At 35.9% G+C, this 16,966-nt stretch overlaps 1 protein-coding gene across 2 annotated transcripts in view; it reads right to left on the bottom strand.

Moving 5' to 3' along the window:
• The window catches only part of LOC115268069 (uncharacterized), a 375,447-nt gene that overhangs the window by 69,386 nt on the left and 289,095 nt on the right, over positions 1-16,966 (bottom strand). For both annotated transcript variants that reach the window (XM_029876002.2, XM_062856588.1), the window contains one exon: positions 3,509-3,868. In XM_029876002.2, the coding sequence (XP_029731862.2) occupies positions 3,509-3,868 (360 nt within the window). The remainder of the gene's footprint in view (positions 1-3,508; positions 3,869-16,966) is intronic.

Genomic DNA, 16,966 nt, shown 5'->3' with positions numbered 1-16,966 from the left:
CTAGAAGACTAAAAGACTAGAAGACTAGAAGACTAGAAGACTAGAAGACTAGAAGACTAGAAGACTAGAAGACTAGAAGACTAGAAGATTAGAAGACTAGAAGACTAGAAGACTAGAAGACTAGAAAACTGGAAAACAACAGGTCTAGAAGATAAGAAAATGAAAAACAACAGACGAAATATTTTGTTTTGCCTTTCTCGTACACTAAAGTGTAATAAAATGCTATAAAATCACTCAAAAAATAAATTATCGATAGAAAGCTCGGAGGGCCAACTCACATATACTATACAACTTTGTTTGACGAGTTGAGATGATGTTTGTATGTATGTGTGTGTGTATGTCTGTGTAAAAAAAATCGCTTACTTCTAAAGCACTTGCCATTGGGCCTATGAAACGCCTCTGAAATCCCTCTGATCGGATCGAAACGTTGGCAATGCTCTTGAATAATCAACGCTTTTCTGTGACTGAAAGGCGAAAAATACCAAGTTTTACATAAAGAAAATCCTTGACAAATCTCTCCGTGCGTTCCTGGTGAGTTTTTAAGACTATTTTCTTCGGTTTCTCAAATAGAATCGCATGTAGAAACTTCAAGAAAAGTACAAGGTTCAACATTGGAAGAAATACTGAAAAACTCCATGAAAAAGTTCTTGGAGAAACTACTGGATGAATAGGAACATATGAAAGAAACTCCAAGATAAATTACAGGAAGATACGCAGGAGAACACTCAAGAAAGAAATTATAAAAGTCTTTGAATGAACCCTGTAGAAAATGTAATTACTCAAAGGGGATAATCCCGAGACGCTCGCTGGTGGCGTTAGGTCTCAACCGGTCTTGTCACCAGGGGTTTCCAAACTCTTACCCACAGGGTCGGCTCTTCGCGATGATCAGAAGTCCAAAACACAATGCACTTTCAATTTCTGCATATCAATCAGAAGCACTGGAAGTAATCTCTGGAAATATTCAATGAAAAATTGAGGCACTTTAGAAAACATTACTGAGACAGTTTCTTCATTTAATGGAAGATATCTTGAAGGGACTCTTGGAGGTAATCTTGCGGGAATCCTATCAAAATTCCTCAAATTAATCATTTAACGAATTCTCTAATTTTCTAGAGTATTCTAGAAAAAGTTTTTGTTAGAACTCCTGGAGATTTTTATGGAAGAAATTCATGAGTCCTTATAGAGATTTTAATAGAAATCTCGAAAGAATCTCCTTGATAAACCTCTGCTAGTACTCTAGAAACGATTCCAGCAGATTATTCAAGAGATTTTTTTTCAGCTTCTCCAGTAGAACCATGGAAAAACCATAGAAAACATGGAGAAATTTCAAGAGAAACACTAGGTTTAACGCTTGGAGGCATAACCGGAGGAGCTCTAGAAGAAGTTATTGAAAAACTCCCAGAAAAAAGTCCTGGAGGTTTCAGGAGTTTAATGAATACAAACATACAACTTGAGAGAAGCTGTTCAAGAAACTTCTGAAGGAATCTTTGCAGTAAGAGCTTAAATAGGAGTTGTCAGTGAAACTCCAAAACTAATTGTAGGAAGGACTGCAGAAGAAATCTCAAGAAGAAGTTCAGAGAATTCTTCCAATAAATTTTGTAGGAACTCTGCACTGCTTTGGCTATCAGTCTTTATAGCGAACAAAAAGAATCGAACAGTGAAAACAAGTTTCTAAAAAAACAATGAAAAAGCACAGAAAACATGTTTTAGTTTTGACTGTTTCAAGGACTGAAAGCCGAGAAATTTATTGGTAAAAACTCCCAGTAGTCGAAAGCCTCCCAGTATTGCAGAAACTCCAGGATAAATACAATGAGAAACTTCAGGAGGTATCTCTTGAATTACTCCTAAAAACCCCTAACGAAACTTTAATATTCAAGAAAAAATTTCATGAGAAACTCCAGGCGAAATCTTTAAAAAAAAAAACTCCAGGTGACCTGGTATCGCTCGGCCCAAGTATTGTTCAGTTATCTAGAAACTCAATCGATAGCATTCTTAAAACTCCAGGAGATATCCGTAGAAGAACTCCAGTAGAAATACCTCAAGGATCCTTGGGAGATATTACTTGAGAAACGCAATGAGAAGTCCCGGGAGAACTCTAAGGGAAATCCTTTGAGAAAACTCACGAGTAACTTGTGGAGTAATCCATGGATACAGGTCCGTGCACAGAAGTGGCGCCAAGGGAGGGGTTTTCTCCAATTTCGGCAAAAGGCGGAGGGGCGCCTAGTGTATGAAACGTCGATAATGGGGAGGGTTAAACCCCCAAAACCCCCCCTTGTGCACGGGCTTGCATGGATATTCTCCAGAAAAAAAAAATTGGAAGAGCTTCAAAAGTGGCCTTAAAATTGCTGCTTCTCATGTGATCAGAAACAAACATTTGGTCCTAATGTTTACGTCCTTTGTACGTAATCAAACTAGAAGAAAACAGTAATTATTGTTCTGAATAATTTAAGATGCCACTCGCCAAAAAAAATACCCAAAGATATTGAAAAATCCCTGAAAGAACTTAACAAGCAATGGGTATTCCATGAGAAGTACAGGGGGTGGAATAAATAAATTGCTGGAAGCGTTTGCAGATTCTGAAGGACCTCTCATAGTGTTTTTTTTTTTAAATAAAATTGACCACATCTTTCCAGTACCGATACGACTGTGCTCCACTGAGATTCTCCATCGATTTCATCCTCGGACAAGATGCCACACCGGTGCTGCGATGGTATGGTGTGAAGTGCGTGGTGGATCTTAGTGAGGAACTCTACTTTGTACCCACGCTCCCTGCTTCCTCTAACCCCCCCCCCCCACCACGGCCTAACCAAAGGTTTCTCGCACCTTCTCGGAAAACGTCATTTTATTTTTAAAGACGAAATGCTCTTACTCTCGCTGCTCGTAGCCTGTTTATAACATTATAACACCTTCTAAATACAAAGTTTACATTTGCACTTAGCTGGCAGTTTTTTTTTTCTCTGGTGGGTACTCAGACGGAGCTTCTTTTTTTTTGCATCCCCACCTCGATTCAATGTCAGCCAATGGGAATCATGCTTAACACACAACTCAAGCCAACCAAAGGAAACGTGTTGCTGATACTGCTCAGCACGAGAAGGTTTCGATACAGCCAGAAGATCCTCGGAGTAACGGAAACGGAAAGCTTCCTTCTCGGATGGAAAACGAGCTTAAATTCCAACCATGGCATTGCATTGGGAGCCAAGGCGAGAACTGGTTTTATTTACATCATCAATCATTGTGTCTGTTGCATTGGATTTAGCGTGTTGAACCAACCGTTCGTTGGTTGTTGGTGGTGTCAGAAAGTGGGTGCTATCCTGTGGGATTTTGAGCATATGAAGAATTGTGTTTTTATTGCTAGAAGCTGGATGTTTGTATGGAATATTTACAATGGTTTTACGGTTTTGTTTATTGAAGTACACACTCTTACACGTTTCATTTTCATAGGTGTTGCATTGATTGTATTCGAATGCCAAGAATGTTTTAAGAGTCCGAGAGATTGCTTTCTACTCACCGTTATTAACAAGCAGCGTGTTTTCCCTTGCCAGTGCCGCCTCCGCGTCCGTCAGTGTTGCACTCGAACCATTATCCGAAGATGGGGTCGTAATCTGCTGATGCTGTTGTTGTTGTTGTTGTTGCTGTTGCTGATAGTTTCCGACACTAGCACTTCCCTTTCCCGAGCTACGATAACTGTAGCAACTACTGTTTTGAAGTCCTGCTCCTCCCAACACTATCGGTAGGTTCGTTTGGGGTTGCTGTTGTGATTGCTGTTGAAGTTGCGAGTTGTACGGTTGTGCGTAGATCGACCGATGGATGGGAGTGTCCTCGTTGTCTGACGAGTTCAGCGAGTATCTTGGGTAGAGACGACCTTTTCCTGCAATTGGAAAGTGCGATCAAGAAAATGAAAAAAAATGGGGTCAGTTGTCTGTTTTAAGTTTGGATTTTCTGAGCGATAAGAGATCGCCAATCCCCTTTCAATTTAGTTTTTAAAAGCGGTTGAAAATGGAACAGCTGGTAGAGGGCGTAAGAATTTGGTTAGGCTGTCCCTTCGAAAAAGCGATTTGTATTTAATTTTCTTTTATTACCTAACCACCGAAACTGAGTACCAAACACGACTGTTGTTCGACGAAGCGCCGTAGAAGAGCAAATCCGTTGAAAAGAGGTTTCAGTTTCAATTAACGAAAAACTCAGAGGGAGGGAAATCAGCAAAGAAGGGTTTGTTGGATGTTGCACAGTTCCTCGTCCACGAGACAACAAATAGGATATGGAAGTGGAAAGTAGATGTTATCACACGTCGAGTTGTGCTTATCTTTCCCTTTTCCCGTTCACTTTAACACTCTTAAATGGGATAATCTTCGTTTTTATTTAAATATTTATTACGCTGAGTCGATACAGACGTGTCCTGTGAGATTTAAGTGAAATGCAAGTGGCATTGAACTCTTTTTTATTTGGCAAGAAAGGTTGCTCCTTATATCAGGCCAGCGTATGTGGTGGACAGTGCTCCTGTGTAGTGCATATCTTGAGAATTACACAATATTTCAGCATACTGTCTGCTGAGAAGTTATTCATAAGATCCATATTTCGTACAAGATGGACAATTTGCTTCAGAGCTGGCTCACTAGGTGGCACAGAAGTTGCTGGAAATACAAATGAGCTCAGTTTCGAATGACTTCGATAGAGTTGTTCATAGGATGTGAATCTTCATTTCAAATGATCTATAGCTAGAAATTATCTCAGTAGATGGTGCTTTAGTACAATTGATTTGATTTATCTAAGCCCAACCAAAATATAAAATTTCAGTATTTTCTGCAAATATGTTTAGAGTAAAGTGGTGCAAAAGTTCGAGTGGGGCACGAGTTTCTATTGAAGTTTTTGAGCTAAATTTAAATTATTTCTTTCGTGTATCAAGGTTATTCGAAGCCTTTTTGAAAAAGACTCTTTCACTCCAAAATGAAAATTGATCAATTTTTCGAAAAGTTAAGACAAAATGTTGGTTTTTGATCAAAAAAATGTAATATGCGGAATGGAATTGTAATGAAATCGAATTCGATTTTTTTATTGTGGGGCGTAACTAGGTATATTTTGAAGATGCTTTAGCATGTATAACTTTTTGCAAAAAAGATTTGGAAATCATGTTTTACACATAGTGGGGCAAGAGTTCGAGTCATGTGGCAACTTCAGGTAAAAATGATGGAATTAGTGAGAAAATTCGATCAAAGTTGAAAAAAAAAAGTTGTTTTATCTGCATTTGACGGAAAACCACTAATTTTTGGTGTCTTAGATTTAGCCCTGATTTGAGTAAAATCCAGATCGAACTTTAAAGTGTATGCCAGTTCCAATATCAAATACTAATTGGTTTCAGATATTCCTATTACCAGAGTGTCAAAATAGTGTGCCACAGTAAGCGACCCAAGCAACACACTTGGACATTAATAAGTTCCTGTAATTTGTATGCAACTATATTGAAAGTTATGCCATTTGAACCAATCGTCTTATTAACGATTAAATTGCAACCAAAAAAGCGCAAGAGGTGGAGCCAATATAAAACATCCATTAGTGATATAACCGGTTTTAATACGCAATCGAATTATAACCAAGATACAACTTATAGTCGACTTAAAAAATGGTGACCGATTCGACAACTAGTCAGCTAGTCACCACATTCGTCACTGCCAGTTATTATGCATCAAAAGTTTCGTTCATGTGATTAATAAATTGTGTGCAATAATATACCGCAAAAAAGGCTGACCGAGAACGTCAATTTGTGTGCCGTTCCAGATTTATCGGTAAGTTATGCATTTTAGATCCGTATTCTCAACGCGCCTCAGTCTACCTATCATTTTGCGAGTGAAAATTTAGGCATTTGTGGTAAAAATTAACTCGCCATGTTGCTTTGGCGGAGTGCATTTCAGCAGCTTATTTAATGCACCCATAAAATGTTGAAAATTAATTTTAGAATTTAGAAAGATACTATTTGCTAAATCATGTCTATGGGAATCCGTATTGACAAAGTACAACAATGCTGCACGTGGTACACGGAACCGCCAAACTACCAAAAATTGAATTATTTTGACGCAATCCTATAGTTCGGCCCAATAAAACATTTGAGTGAATCGATTAAACTCACGCAAGGTAAACTGCCTTTACCTCCAACTAAAAATATACTCTAGAGTAGGTAAATTCACCCCAAGACCCCCTTCATTCAACCCAAATCTGGTTAAATCTACATTTACCCAAAATGGACTTATTGGCCTCAAGAACCCCCGTTGGATAGACGCATCTCTGTTTATTTACGACAACATCGGTGGGAGAGAAAGGAAAAACAACCCAATTTTGATTTTGGGTAACTAAATTTTATATACCATTTTAGGGTAAAATCGACCCAAAATAAGGTTGTTTGAATTTTCCGTGTAGAACATAAAAAAAAACAAAAAAGCAGACACTTGGACGTGTGCTTCCCATTTACGTCAACAAGAGGCTGTCCATTTATTACGTTCGAAAAATTTCACGTTTTTTGTAAAAAACCCTTTGTAAAATTTTTCGTGGGAAACTTTTAATATTTTTGTACGTTACGTTAGATTTCTCAAACCCCCATAAATTCAAATCTTCCCAGTGGTAGGTACCAGTCGTTCAGTACTGCAAAAATGAGGCAGAATTATTTTTATTGTGTCAATATTATACTTCCATTCAGATTTTTTTTTTCTATTTTACCACTTTAATTCTATAAAATTTGAAATATTTCGATAAATTTAAGAAGAAAAGGTTACATTTTATTTGTACATGATTTCGTTATTTTTGAAACCTTTTGGTTTTTTATAGTGAATTTTATATTTTTCGTAATCACAAAAACATTTTGCCGCACATTTTGGAGCTTCTATCTCTCCTGTCAAAATTGTTCGTTATGTTCTAAATAAGTTCCAGGTGCAACATGTTTATAACGATCACAATCAATGTTTTGGTTGATTTGGTTTGTAAACGGTTGTAACTAAGATTCGTTGAAACAATCAGATTATACTTCAGTTACAAATTGGTTTCGCAAGTTTCGACTAATGATGACGTTTGTTTTCATTTTGCTAGTTGTTATAAAACTGTTACACCTCAGTTTGGCATTAACAACAGTATTTTAATGGGTTTTTATTTTGTTTGTTTCATGAAAACTCAGTTGCAACATGTTTGCAACGATGATCTTTTCCATTTTAGTTGCAGGTGCTACTTGGGGAAATTCCACAAACACTAGATTCGAACTTTTGTCCCAGTGTGGTGGGGCAAGAGACACACACACACAAAAAGTGTTGTACTTAACTCAAAATTGAAAAGACATTTGACGTAACTTTGTTCAGCAAAATTTTAGCTCATGGATGGTAGAATCACTACATGGGGGGTCGAACTTTTGCCCCACCTTACTCTATCTGACCAAAAAAAGCCCGGTAATGTAATTATTAGTATGAACTCCTTCAAACAAGAAGCACTAAGGTGATAAAAAAACTTTAGCTAATAACGTCTACCAGTATTCCACTCAGGTTTCTTCCGAGAATTCTTTCACATATTCTTCTAGGGCTTTATTTTTTTTATTTTTTCTATCGTACAAATTGGTATGAAGGTTCTCAGAATTTAATGATTTTTATTTCACAGGTAAGATTCATATATATATATAATCAAAAACCAAATTGAAAATATAAGGGTCGCCTAATTTTCCGGAAACCTCCAGTGGAAAACAATCATTTTCCACATACACCACCTACTTTGGAAAATCATAACTCAAGAACTAGAGTAAAGTGGGGCAAAAGTTCGAGTGGGGCAAGAGTTTCTTTTGAAGTTTTTGAGCTCAATTCAAATTATTTCTTTCGGGTGTCAAGGTTGTTCGAACCCTTTTTGAAAAAGAGTCTTTCACTCCAAAAATTATGAAAATTGATCAATATTTCGAAAAGTTATGACAAAATGTTGGTTTTTGATCAAAAAATTGTAACATGCGATGGCCCTTCCAACGCATGGAATGAAATTTTAATGAAATCGAATTCGATATTTTATTTTAGGGCGTAACTAGGTATATTTTGAAGATGTTGTAGCATGTATAACTTTTTGCAAAAAAGATTTGGGAATCGTATTTTACACATAGTGGGGCAAAAGTTCGAATTGTGGGGCAAAAGTTCGAGTCATGTGCCAACTTTAGGTAGAAACCAAAAATTCTGCAAAATGTACATATTATCTCTAAGAGTGATGGAATTAGTGAGAAAATTCGATTAAAGTTGAAAAAAAAAGTTGTTTTATCTGAATTTGGCGGAAAACTACTAATTTTTGGTGTAATAAATTTAACCCTGATTTGGGTAAAATCCAAATCGAATTTTAAAGTGTATTCCAGTTCTAACATCAAATGTTAAGTGGTTTCAGGTATTCCTATTACCAAAGTGTCAAAATAGTGTGCTACGGTTAGCGAAATTCCAGAAACACTAGATTCGAACTTTTGCCCCAGTGGTGGGGCAAGAGTTCGAATAAAACACACACATACAAAAAGTGTTGTAACTCAAAATTGAAAAGACATTTGGCGTAACTTTGTTCAGCAAAATTTTAGCTCATGGATGGTAGAATCACAACACGGTATTTATTTGTTTTTATCTGCTTCGATTTTTTGAAATAGGTTGAATTATCAACTAAGGTCGAACTTTTGCCCCACCTTACTCTAAGCATCGTATACACAATGTTTTTTTTTCTGAAATCGTAAGCAAGTTTTCTCAACAATTGAAAAAAAAAATACAAAATAAAAATTCTCCACAAAATTTTCCACTGTTGAGAAAAATTGGTTGGAACAGTTGGAAAAACTTTTTTAGAGGCTCGGAAAAATTACTAAAAAAAAATGTTTTCGAAACGAAATTCAACAAGCTATATTCTGTAAAATTTTCAAAAAGGGCTTTTTTCCATTCCTGAGTTATGGCCAATTTTGTGGAAATTGTCCAGATGTGCTATAGACCCGAGCAAAGGCGGATAACTAAGTGATATCACTTTAATAATAAACTATGTTATCGGTATTATTTTGTTATTTTTGTTATCATCTTTTCCAATTGATGATAATCAGATGATAACAATTTTAGTTATCAATAATTTTGGTCTGTCGCGATAACATAAAAATACTAAATGATAACAAAATATGTTATCAGTTTCGCACATTTCAAAGTTTTCTCAAAACTGAGGGTCTGGTGGACCTCGAATCTAAAAATAGATTCCGCTTCCCATCTTCAAAGCGACTGCAGTACGAAAGCGTAGCCTTCAACTACTCTCCCTCTCACTGAGTCCCGTTGGTATACAGGGTGCGGCAGGAAAAAATGCGAAAAGTTCAAGGCACTATTAAACGCTAAATATGGGATATATATGACTATTTTTTCATAACAGTGTATCAGTCAATGTCTATATTCTAGCACTGAAAAATAAAAATGAACACATTTGATGTTTAACATGTGATAATGTAGGCCTAATAAGCGGATATCAATAAACTGCGCGCCCAATGGTCATTAAACAAAATGACTATAACAGTAACAAAATTAGCTCAAATTCGATGAACAACCAGACCACACTGATCCAGAGCCATGTAGTTTCACATACCAGATGAAATAAGTACATATATTTGATGATATTGTAGAGAAAATCAAAAATTTCGTTTTATCAGATGCGAAATTTAGCGACCTGTGCGATTTTCTGCGGTTTGAAAATTCTGGTTGTCTTCATCTTTATGCGCCGCCCTGTAAAGGTTAGTGACCAAAATGGGAAATTTTTTAATTAACTTTTCAGAAAACTAGCCTATTATAGATCATGGAACGTTGAAACATAGATTGGTTAATGTCAAATGGACGAAAATGAGGTTTGAAGTTGAAAAACACTTTCGCATTTTTTCCTGCCGCATACTGTAGGGGCTATCGGCTGCGACCGGTAATCACTTGATCAGGGTTCGAAACCCACTGGGCGCAATAGTTGAAAACATGGGTTATAATTATAAGAAACTTTATTCGGCTGCCAACTATGTCGGTAAAGTAGATTTTTACTTTTTTGGTCGATAAAATAGCCCTGAATGATAACTTAATGATAACAAAACCTGTTATCAATCAGCTGTATTATTTCGTGTTGATAACTAAATGTAATATTGAATAAAATAGTGTATAACACAATTAGTTATCAACTTGAACTCAATGATAACTCAACTTCTTATCATTTTGGTATTGGTGGAGTAAATTTGAGTTATCATTTTTGTTATGTTGGCTTTTAATTCAACCTAAATGATAACAAACTCAATTATCAAACGGATGATAACCAGGTAACAGAACTTGTTATCATTTTGATATCCGCCTTTGCTCGGGGAGTTATGTGGGGGAAAAGTTCGCATTTCAAAGTCTTTTTCAATTAACTATTAAACAGAAAGAAAAAAAATATTTTTTTTTCTTGTTACACGAGTCCCTATCGTGTTACTTTCAAAACGTAGTGCTAGATTTTTTCACGTTTCTTTTATAATTCTAGTAATAAAAACTTTAATACCAGTACTAAAATGAGAACTTTTGCCCAATACGGGGGGCAAAAGTTCGCACATTTTGGGATTAATTTATTGGTGTGAAGTTCATTCATTTCATGATAATTCATGTTCACCCTTTCGCTCTAGGCACGAAATGTGTCAACTGAAACACGGCTTGATTCTCAGCTTTTGTATACAGTGTATTTTATGAACACTTCCACGACTATTAACTAAGAGCTTCCAGCGTTACTGAAGTTGTCAAAGTATATTGTGGAGTAATAGTATAGCTGTAAGTGTTACACAAAATACTCAAACAAAAATTAAATATCTTGCAAAACAATTGAGCGGGACTGTAATTTGAATCTATTCATGTCAGTATGATGATGAACTAAGCTATGGAAGACCCCAAAAAAGTAAGACTAAATTATACTCCCAAAAAACTTTCAAAGGATGTCATTTCTTCACAATGATTGTCTTATATTCGACCTTCTTCCAAAAGTAAGTCTGTCGGAACGATTTGAGGATGCATACTATACATACAGTAGTTTCTATGCTCTAAATAACAATGTTCCTTCCTACATGAAGCACTAGAAGATTTTTGTTTCTTTGAGTACACCTCTCGAACTATTATGTAATGACGATTCTCCGGCATCAAGAGGTTATGTAATTCTTCTTCTTCAGTCATTCTTATTCCAAAAACGATTATCTGGCCTGATAATGTGTCGAACCCATACAAGTTTGCCTGGGTTTTAAACTCGCGCGCAGAGAACAACCCACTGTGAATTTTTGCCCCGTGCGAACTTTTGCCCAATATTATTCTATGAGCCGTTTTCTTTGAAAAATCATAACTTAAGAACGAAGCATCGTAGACACATTTGTTTTGTGAACTCGTTAGCAAATTTTCTCAGCAATTCAAAAAGAAAATACAAAATGAAAATTGTTTTCCACAAAATTTTCCACTACTGAAGAAAATCGGTTGGAAAAGTCGGAAAAAAATATTTAGGAAGTCCGGGAAAATTCTTATAAAATATTTTTGGAAGGCAGTTACATAAGCTATATTCTGTGAACTTTTGAAGATGTGGTTTCTCTCCGTTCCTGAGTGATGATCAATTTTGTGAAAATTTCCAGATGTTGGTTAGTTTCACTAGTTTACAAAATAAAACGAAAGTCGTGAACGTCTGTCAACGACCAAAACTTTTGAAGCATAATTTAGCGCTGATTTCGAAACCGAGCTTAAAAAATTTTAAAGTAGAACAGTTTTTGAGTTTTAGCTCAATATTGAGTTTTACAACTTTTTAAAATATGGAATTTAAAAAATTCAAATAGCTTGCATTTTGATCAACCAATTTAAAATCTTTTTCCATAAATTAAAAGCTGAATATGATACCATTCGATCATCTGAATGCAGGTTTTGCGTCAGATTGATGAAATTCAAGATATTGGCGAGATTTGGGGACGATCTCCTTAAATTTCAGCAAAATTTCTAAAAATATATGAAGAAATGTATTTTTTTTTTCAATAAGAGAAAAAAAACTATTCAAGAATTCTTTCTCAACGTTTGTTTGACATATCATATGTAGGCGAGTTACAGTAAAAAATTCAGCTCAATCAGAGCATTGATTACGGAGAATTAGATGTGTGAAGTAAGCGACTTTGCTTAAAAATAGAACAAAAATCAATTTCAAATCACCAATCTTGTATGGAAAGTCGAAAAAATTTCAGCTCTACTGTAATTTTTTTCCTTCGCGTTTTCGAACTCAGGGCATGATTCTACACCAAAAACGATCATCGCATACCGAGTTCAAAAATGCTGTAAACTAGTGTTTTCGACCGTATCTATTATTAATTTGCACAAAATTGTTCATAACTCAGGTACGGAGTTGTGAAAATTTCACAGAATAAAGCTTATAAAATTTCCTTCCAAAAATTTTTTTTTTTATTTTTCCGGACTTTGAAATTAGTTTTTCTGACTTTTCTTACCGATTCCTTCAACAGTGGAAAATTGTGTGGAAAGCAATTTTTATTTTGTATATTTTTTGAATTGCTGAGAAAATTTGCTTATGATTTCACAGAAGAAAAAAATGTGTCTACGATGCTTGAGTTATGATTTTTTAAAGTGGGTGGTGTCTGTGAAAAACTTTTGTTTTCTACTGAAGTTTTCCGAAAAATTAGGCGACCCTGATTTTTTTTTTCAAATTAGTTTTTGTCCATATAGTCTTGTACCATTTGGGCAGGTGTACCTATTTTAGGCACTTGCCGCTATAACTAAGTCAATTTCAAACCGATTGATTTGAAATTTTGTATAGAGTTAGGCACGTACAGTACCTATGGAAAAAAAAATCATCAAATTTAAAAAAAATATAGCGTCACATACGAATACGAATGGCACTGAGAGCTTTCTTTGGCTAAGACCATTTTGAATTTGCATATCGTATGACAGGTATGAATCTTCACTGCATGACCTTGAAGTCTTGAAAATGTTTATGAAAATAAAATTCTGAACCTATACTTGTGTAATTATTTTCAACTGACATGGAAAATTGAAATATATTTGCTTTGTTTAATATTTGACAACTTTATTAAAAAATTCAATATTACATAGTGATCTTTAAAAGTTCTTCATTTAAAAAAAAAAACACTGAAATGCGTAAAACTTATCTATTTTTGTAGATATTAATCACTAGCTTGCTACAAGACCCTTAGTTTGCAATTCGGACGAAGGGTGGCGTACGTGGGAAAAAAGTTCGATCTCTTGAATCTTGAAAACCTGAATAGCTAGAAACATGCCGTATTCGGCAAAGATGGACTAAACATTAACAGACGAAAACACATCTTGATTGGGTTTTATTCACTAGATGGCCTAATAGTCTCAAGTATCTCTAGCTTCTGATTGATTAAAAGGATGCCGTCTTCGACAAACTTGTTCAGCAAGTTTGTAATCAGCGGACAGTAAAATTCCAGTTTAGAAATCTGTCTAGTGTTAAAAATAAAGTTGTTGTACCTTTAAATCCGAAATACCAAGTCAAAGATATAAGTTTTTGTTGGATCCCGGGACATTCAGGAATATTGGGGAACGAGTTAGCAGATCGCCTAGCGAATAGCAACAGAAACGCGGAAAGAGCCACAAAATTTGTTCCAGCCCAGGATATTGTACGTTGGAGCCGAGGGGAAGTTTGGAAAATGCATCAGAAGACATGGGAAGCGTCGGAGAGGAAAATTACGAGAATAGTGAAACCGGAAGTTGGAAAATGGAGTGATCAGCCGATGAGAGAGGAGCAAATTATTTTGACCAGACTACGTTTGGGACACACTTGGTATACAAAACACCACATCTTCGAGAACAAATCACCAAAGTTCTGCCACCATTGTGGACGGAATCAAACAGTTCACCACATTCTCATCGGATGTCAACTTAACAAACTACAGCGACAAGGACTGAATTTGCCCAACACACTAGAAAATTTGTTAAGAAATCATAGAAAAACTGAAGTGCAAGTATTGAAATATCTGAAAAACATCGGATTGTACAATAAGATTTAGGAACTATTATTATTTCAAATAAAGCTATAGAGACGAATGCCGCATAGCGGTAAAGTCTTCCACAAAAAAAATACCAAGTATGCCTCGGCAAAATTGTATAACAGGATCAGAGCCAGCTAACAGAAAAATTTCGTCCGCTAGATGGCGCCTAGTGTCAAAAACTGTCAAGCCCGCTCTATCTCGGGATCCAGACTATCTTCAGCAAAACTGATCAGCAGGAGCTAGCTAACAGTTTTAGTTCGTTTCATGGTGAAACCGTTCATCTCTTGTTTTTTGAAACCTGATTTGCTAAAAGGATGCCGTCTTCTACAAAGTTGCTCAGCAGTTTGCTGGTGATGGAGGCACTGGTTCGAAACTTGTCCGCCAGGGGGGGCAAATATTATCAAACCTTGCAAACTCTTGTAACTTGAGATCTCAAAAAGCCAGGAGGATGTCGTCTTTGTTTAAAATAGAACTCCAAGGTAATTTTTGTTTAGGGTACCCGAGTAGGTGGAAAAATCTGATGAATAGCATATTCAGTTATGATTGATTGAATAACTGAGGAGCAAAAACTGATATTGGTTTGATTGATATAAGAGGTAAAAGAACAGAAATAATAGCAAAATCTAATATGGTGAACAACTCAATAATAGCTCGTTAAGATATTACAAGATCAAAACAATAGCAAGATTTGTCACTTTTTTCTAGAAAAAAAAAAAAAATAAAAAAATGGCAGCATCCAGCATCGAACCTACGACCTTAGGATTCACAGGCGGCGATGCTTACCACTCAACTATGGCTCGCTGTTGTAAACAACATGGGAATAAGAGCATGCGGTTCTTCGTTTCCACAGCTCAGAAAGGGGCACAATGCATTTCACTAACATTGAGTCATCTCTATGGGTGTATGTGTTCCATTTCGTGCAGAAGAGCTGAACTTGTTCTTATGTTGAAATTTTCAGCTATTTCGACAAGAACGAAAACTGATATCATATCACTTTGAGCTATTCGTGCGATATTCATTAGAATTTAGAATAACTCATCAAAATCACATCGAGCTATGACAGCAAGAAGTGTTCGATTTGAGATATGATTTAGATATTCTCGTCTACCCGGGTATGCTTAACGGTCTGGTTAACGGTGTACATATATAATTACAATTCAAAACAGCAGTGCAACTCTAGTTCCCCAAGTGAAAGTGATTGCTAATGTTTTCGACACATATTTTTCCTTCTTTGAACATATGCTGTTTTAGCTAGATTTTCCTTCATAAAACTTTTTGACATTCTGAATATTGATGATCTATAAATCATAGTTTTCTGTTTCTTTATTTCAATTATAGGCTGTTCTTTGGAGTTATGAAATCATGTTCAACAAGTACATTAGTTGAATGAATACTGAGGAACTCAAGGCGAAATAGCTAAATAAAGAATTATTAAAAGATAAAAGAAGAAACTTTTAGAAGTATTTACGAAACACAATGAGAATTCTAAGCGGTATTCTCAAAAATGTATTCCAACATGGGAGCTGGTATTTTTATGATGTGGAAGACTTTTTTTAATTTCAATTCTACATTCTCTGATTGGAAAGTTTACGTGAAAATGTTCCAAAGACAGCCGCTGGCATGTTCGTATTGGTGATCAGCGCTGTCAGATTCGATTAAATTTGTTAGAAGCTTGTATTTATTATTCGAATTTGAAATACAATACTTGATTTATGGAAGTAAAGCATGCGACAAAAGTATAGATGTATAGTTTTGTTTCAAACATTGTTTGAATACATCTATACTTTTGTCGCATGCATTACTTCCATAAATCAAGGATTGTATTTCAAATTCGAATAATAACTACAAGCTTGTAACTAGGGTACTTTTAATATTTTTAAATTAATTGATTAATTAATTAATTAATCCTTAATTACTAACGAAATAATTGCAGTTCGTTATAAAATTTGTGTATATTATAAAATGCTTGATATGAAATTCGATTCTACATTCATTCAGCTAATAGCTACTTAAATCTAGGAACTTTACAGACCAGTTACTATACATAGGGTATCGCGCTACTTGGGCGGTGGTTTTCTTCGTCTGTTATTTTCGTCTGTTTTCCACTGTAACTCGATCAATTTTGAACCGATTGACTTGAAATTTTGTACACGGGTAGATACTATACCTATCTCACCGCATTCCAAGAATTGTGTCAATTGGTTCAAGATTGACTGAGTTATAGTGGAAAACAGACGAATATAGAAGCCACCGCCCAAGTAGCGCGATTCCCTATCAATTGCTCAATGTCCGCATATGGAATGTAGCAGCAAGCATAGCCAAGTAATACCACTGGCGCCACCTTCATGTGAATAATTGAAACAGCATAGTTTCGCCCGCTCCAACATCAGCCCTCTCACTGAGAATACCAGATTCTCTTTTCTTTTAGAATAGAGAAGCAGAGCGATTTCGCCCCGATTTGAAAGCGCGCATGTGCCATCATACCACCTTGCAGCATACAGCATACTCAAGACCTGATACATGGATGTGAGCATTGGACCGAAATGCATTGAAGAGAATTGCAGCGCTCGACGATGCTCTTCTGTATCCCTCTCCATGTCATTCCAATCCAAAGTATAAAAAGCGTTTGAGAGTGTGTGCGGTGCACGGTTACAGAAGTTACACAGATTTGTGTACTACTAGATCAGCCTCACCGCTGTGTCAAATGTACACAGATACTTTTCCGGCTCCAGCGCTGGCATGAAAACAAAATTAACAATTATTTTTGCACTGATCGATTCCTGATAATGCATGTCATCGTTCAGAGAAAATTAGTTATGAACTTTGCTCCCATACCAGCGCTAGAGCCAGAAAAGTGACTGTGTACATTTGACACAGGGGTGGAGGCTGATCTAGTAGTACACAAATCTGTGTACATTGTACACAAGCCTGTGTACATTGTACACAAGCCTGTGTTGT

This window comes from Aedes albopictus, chromosome 3, assembly GCF_035046485.1.
Source record: "Aedes albopictus strain Foshan chromosome 3, AalbF5, whole genome shotgun sequence".
In the NCBI taxonomy this organism is placed as follows: domain Eukaryota; kingdom Metazoa; phylum Arthropoda; class Insecta; order Diptera; family Culicidae; genus Aedes; species Aedes albopictus.
This window is presented reverse-complemented; position numbering and strand designations above follow the sequence as displayed.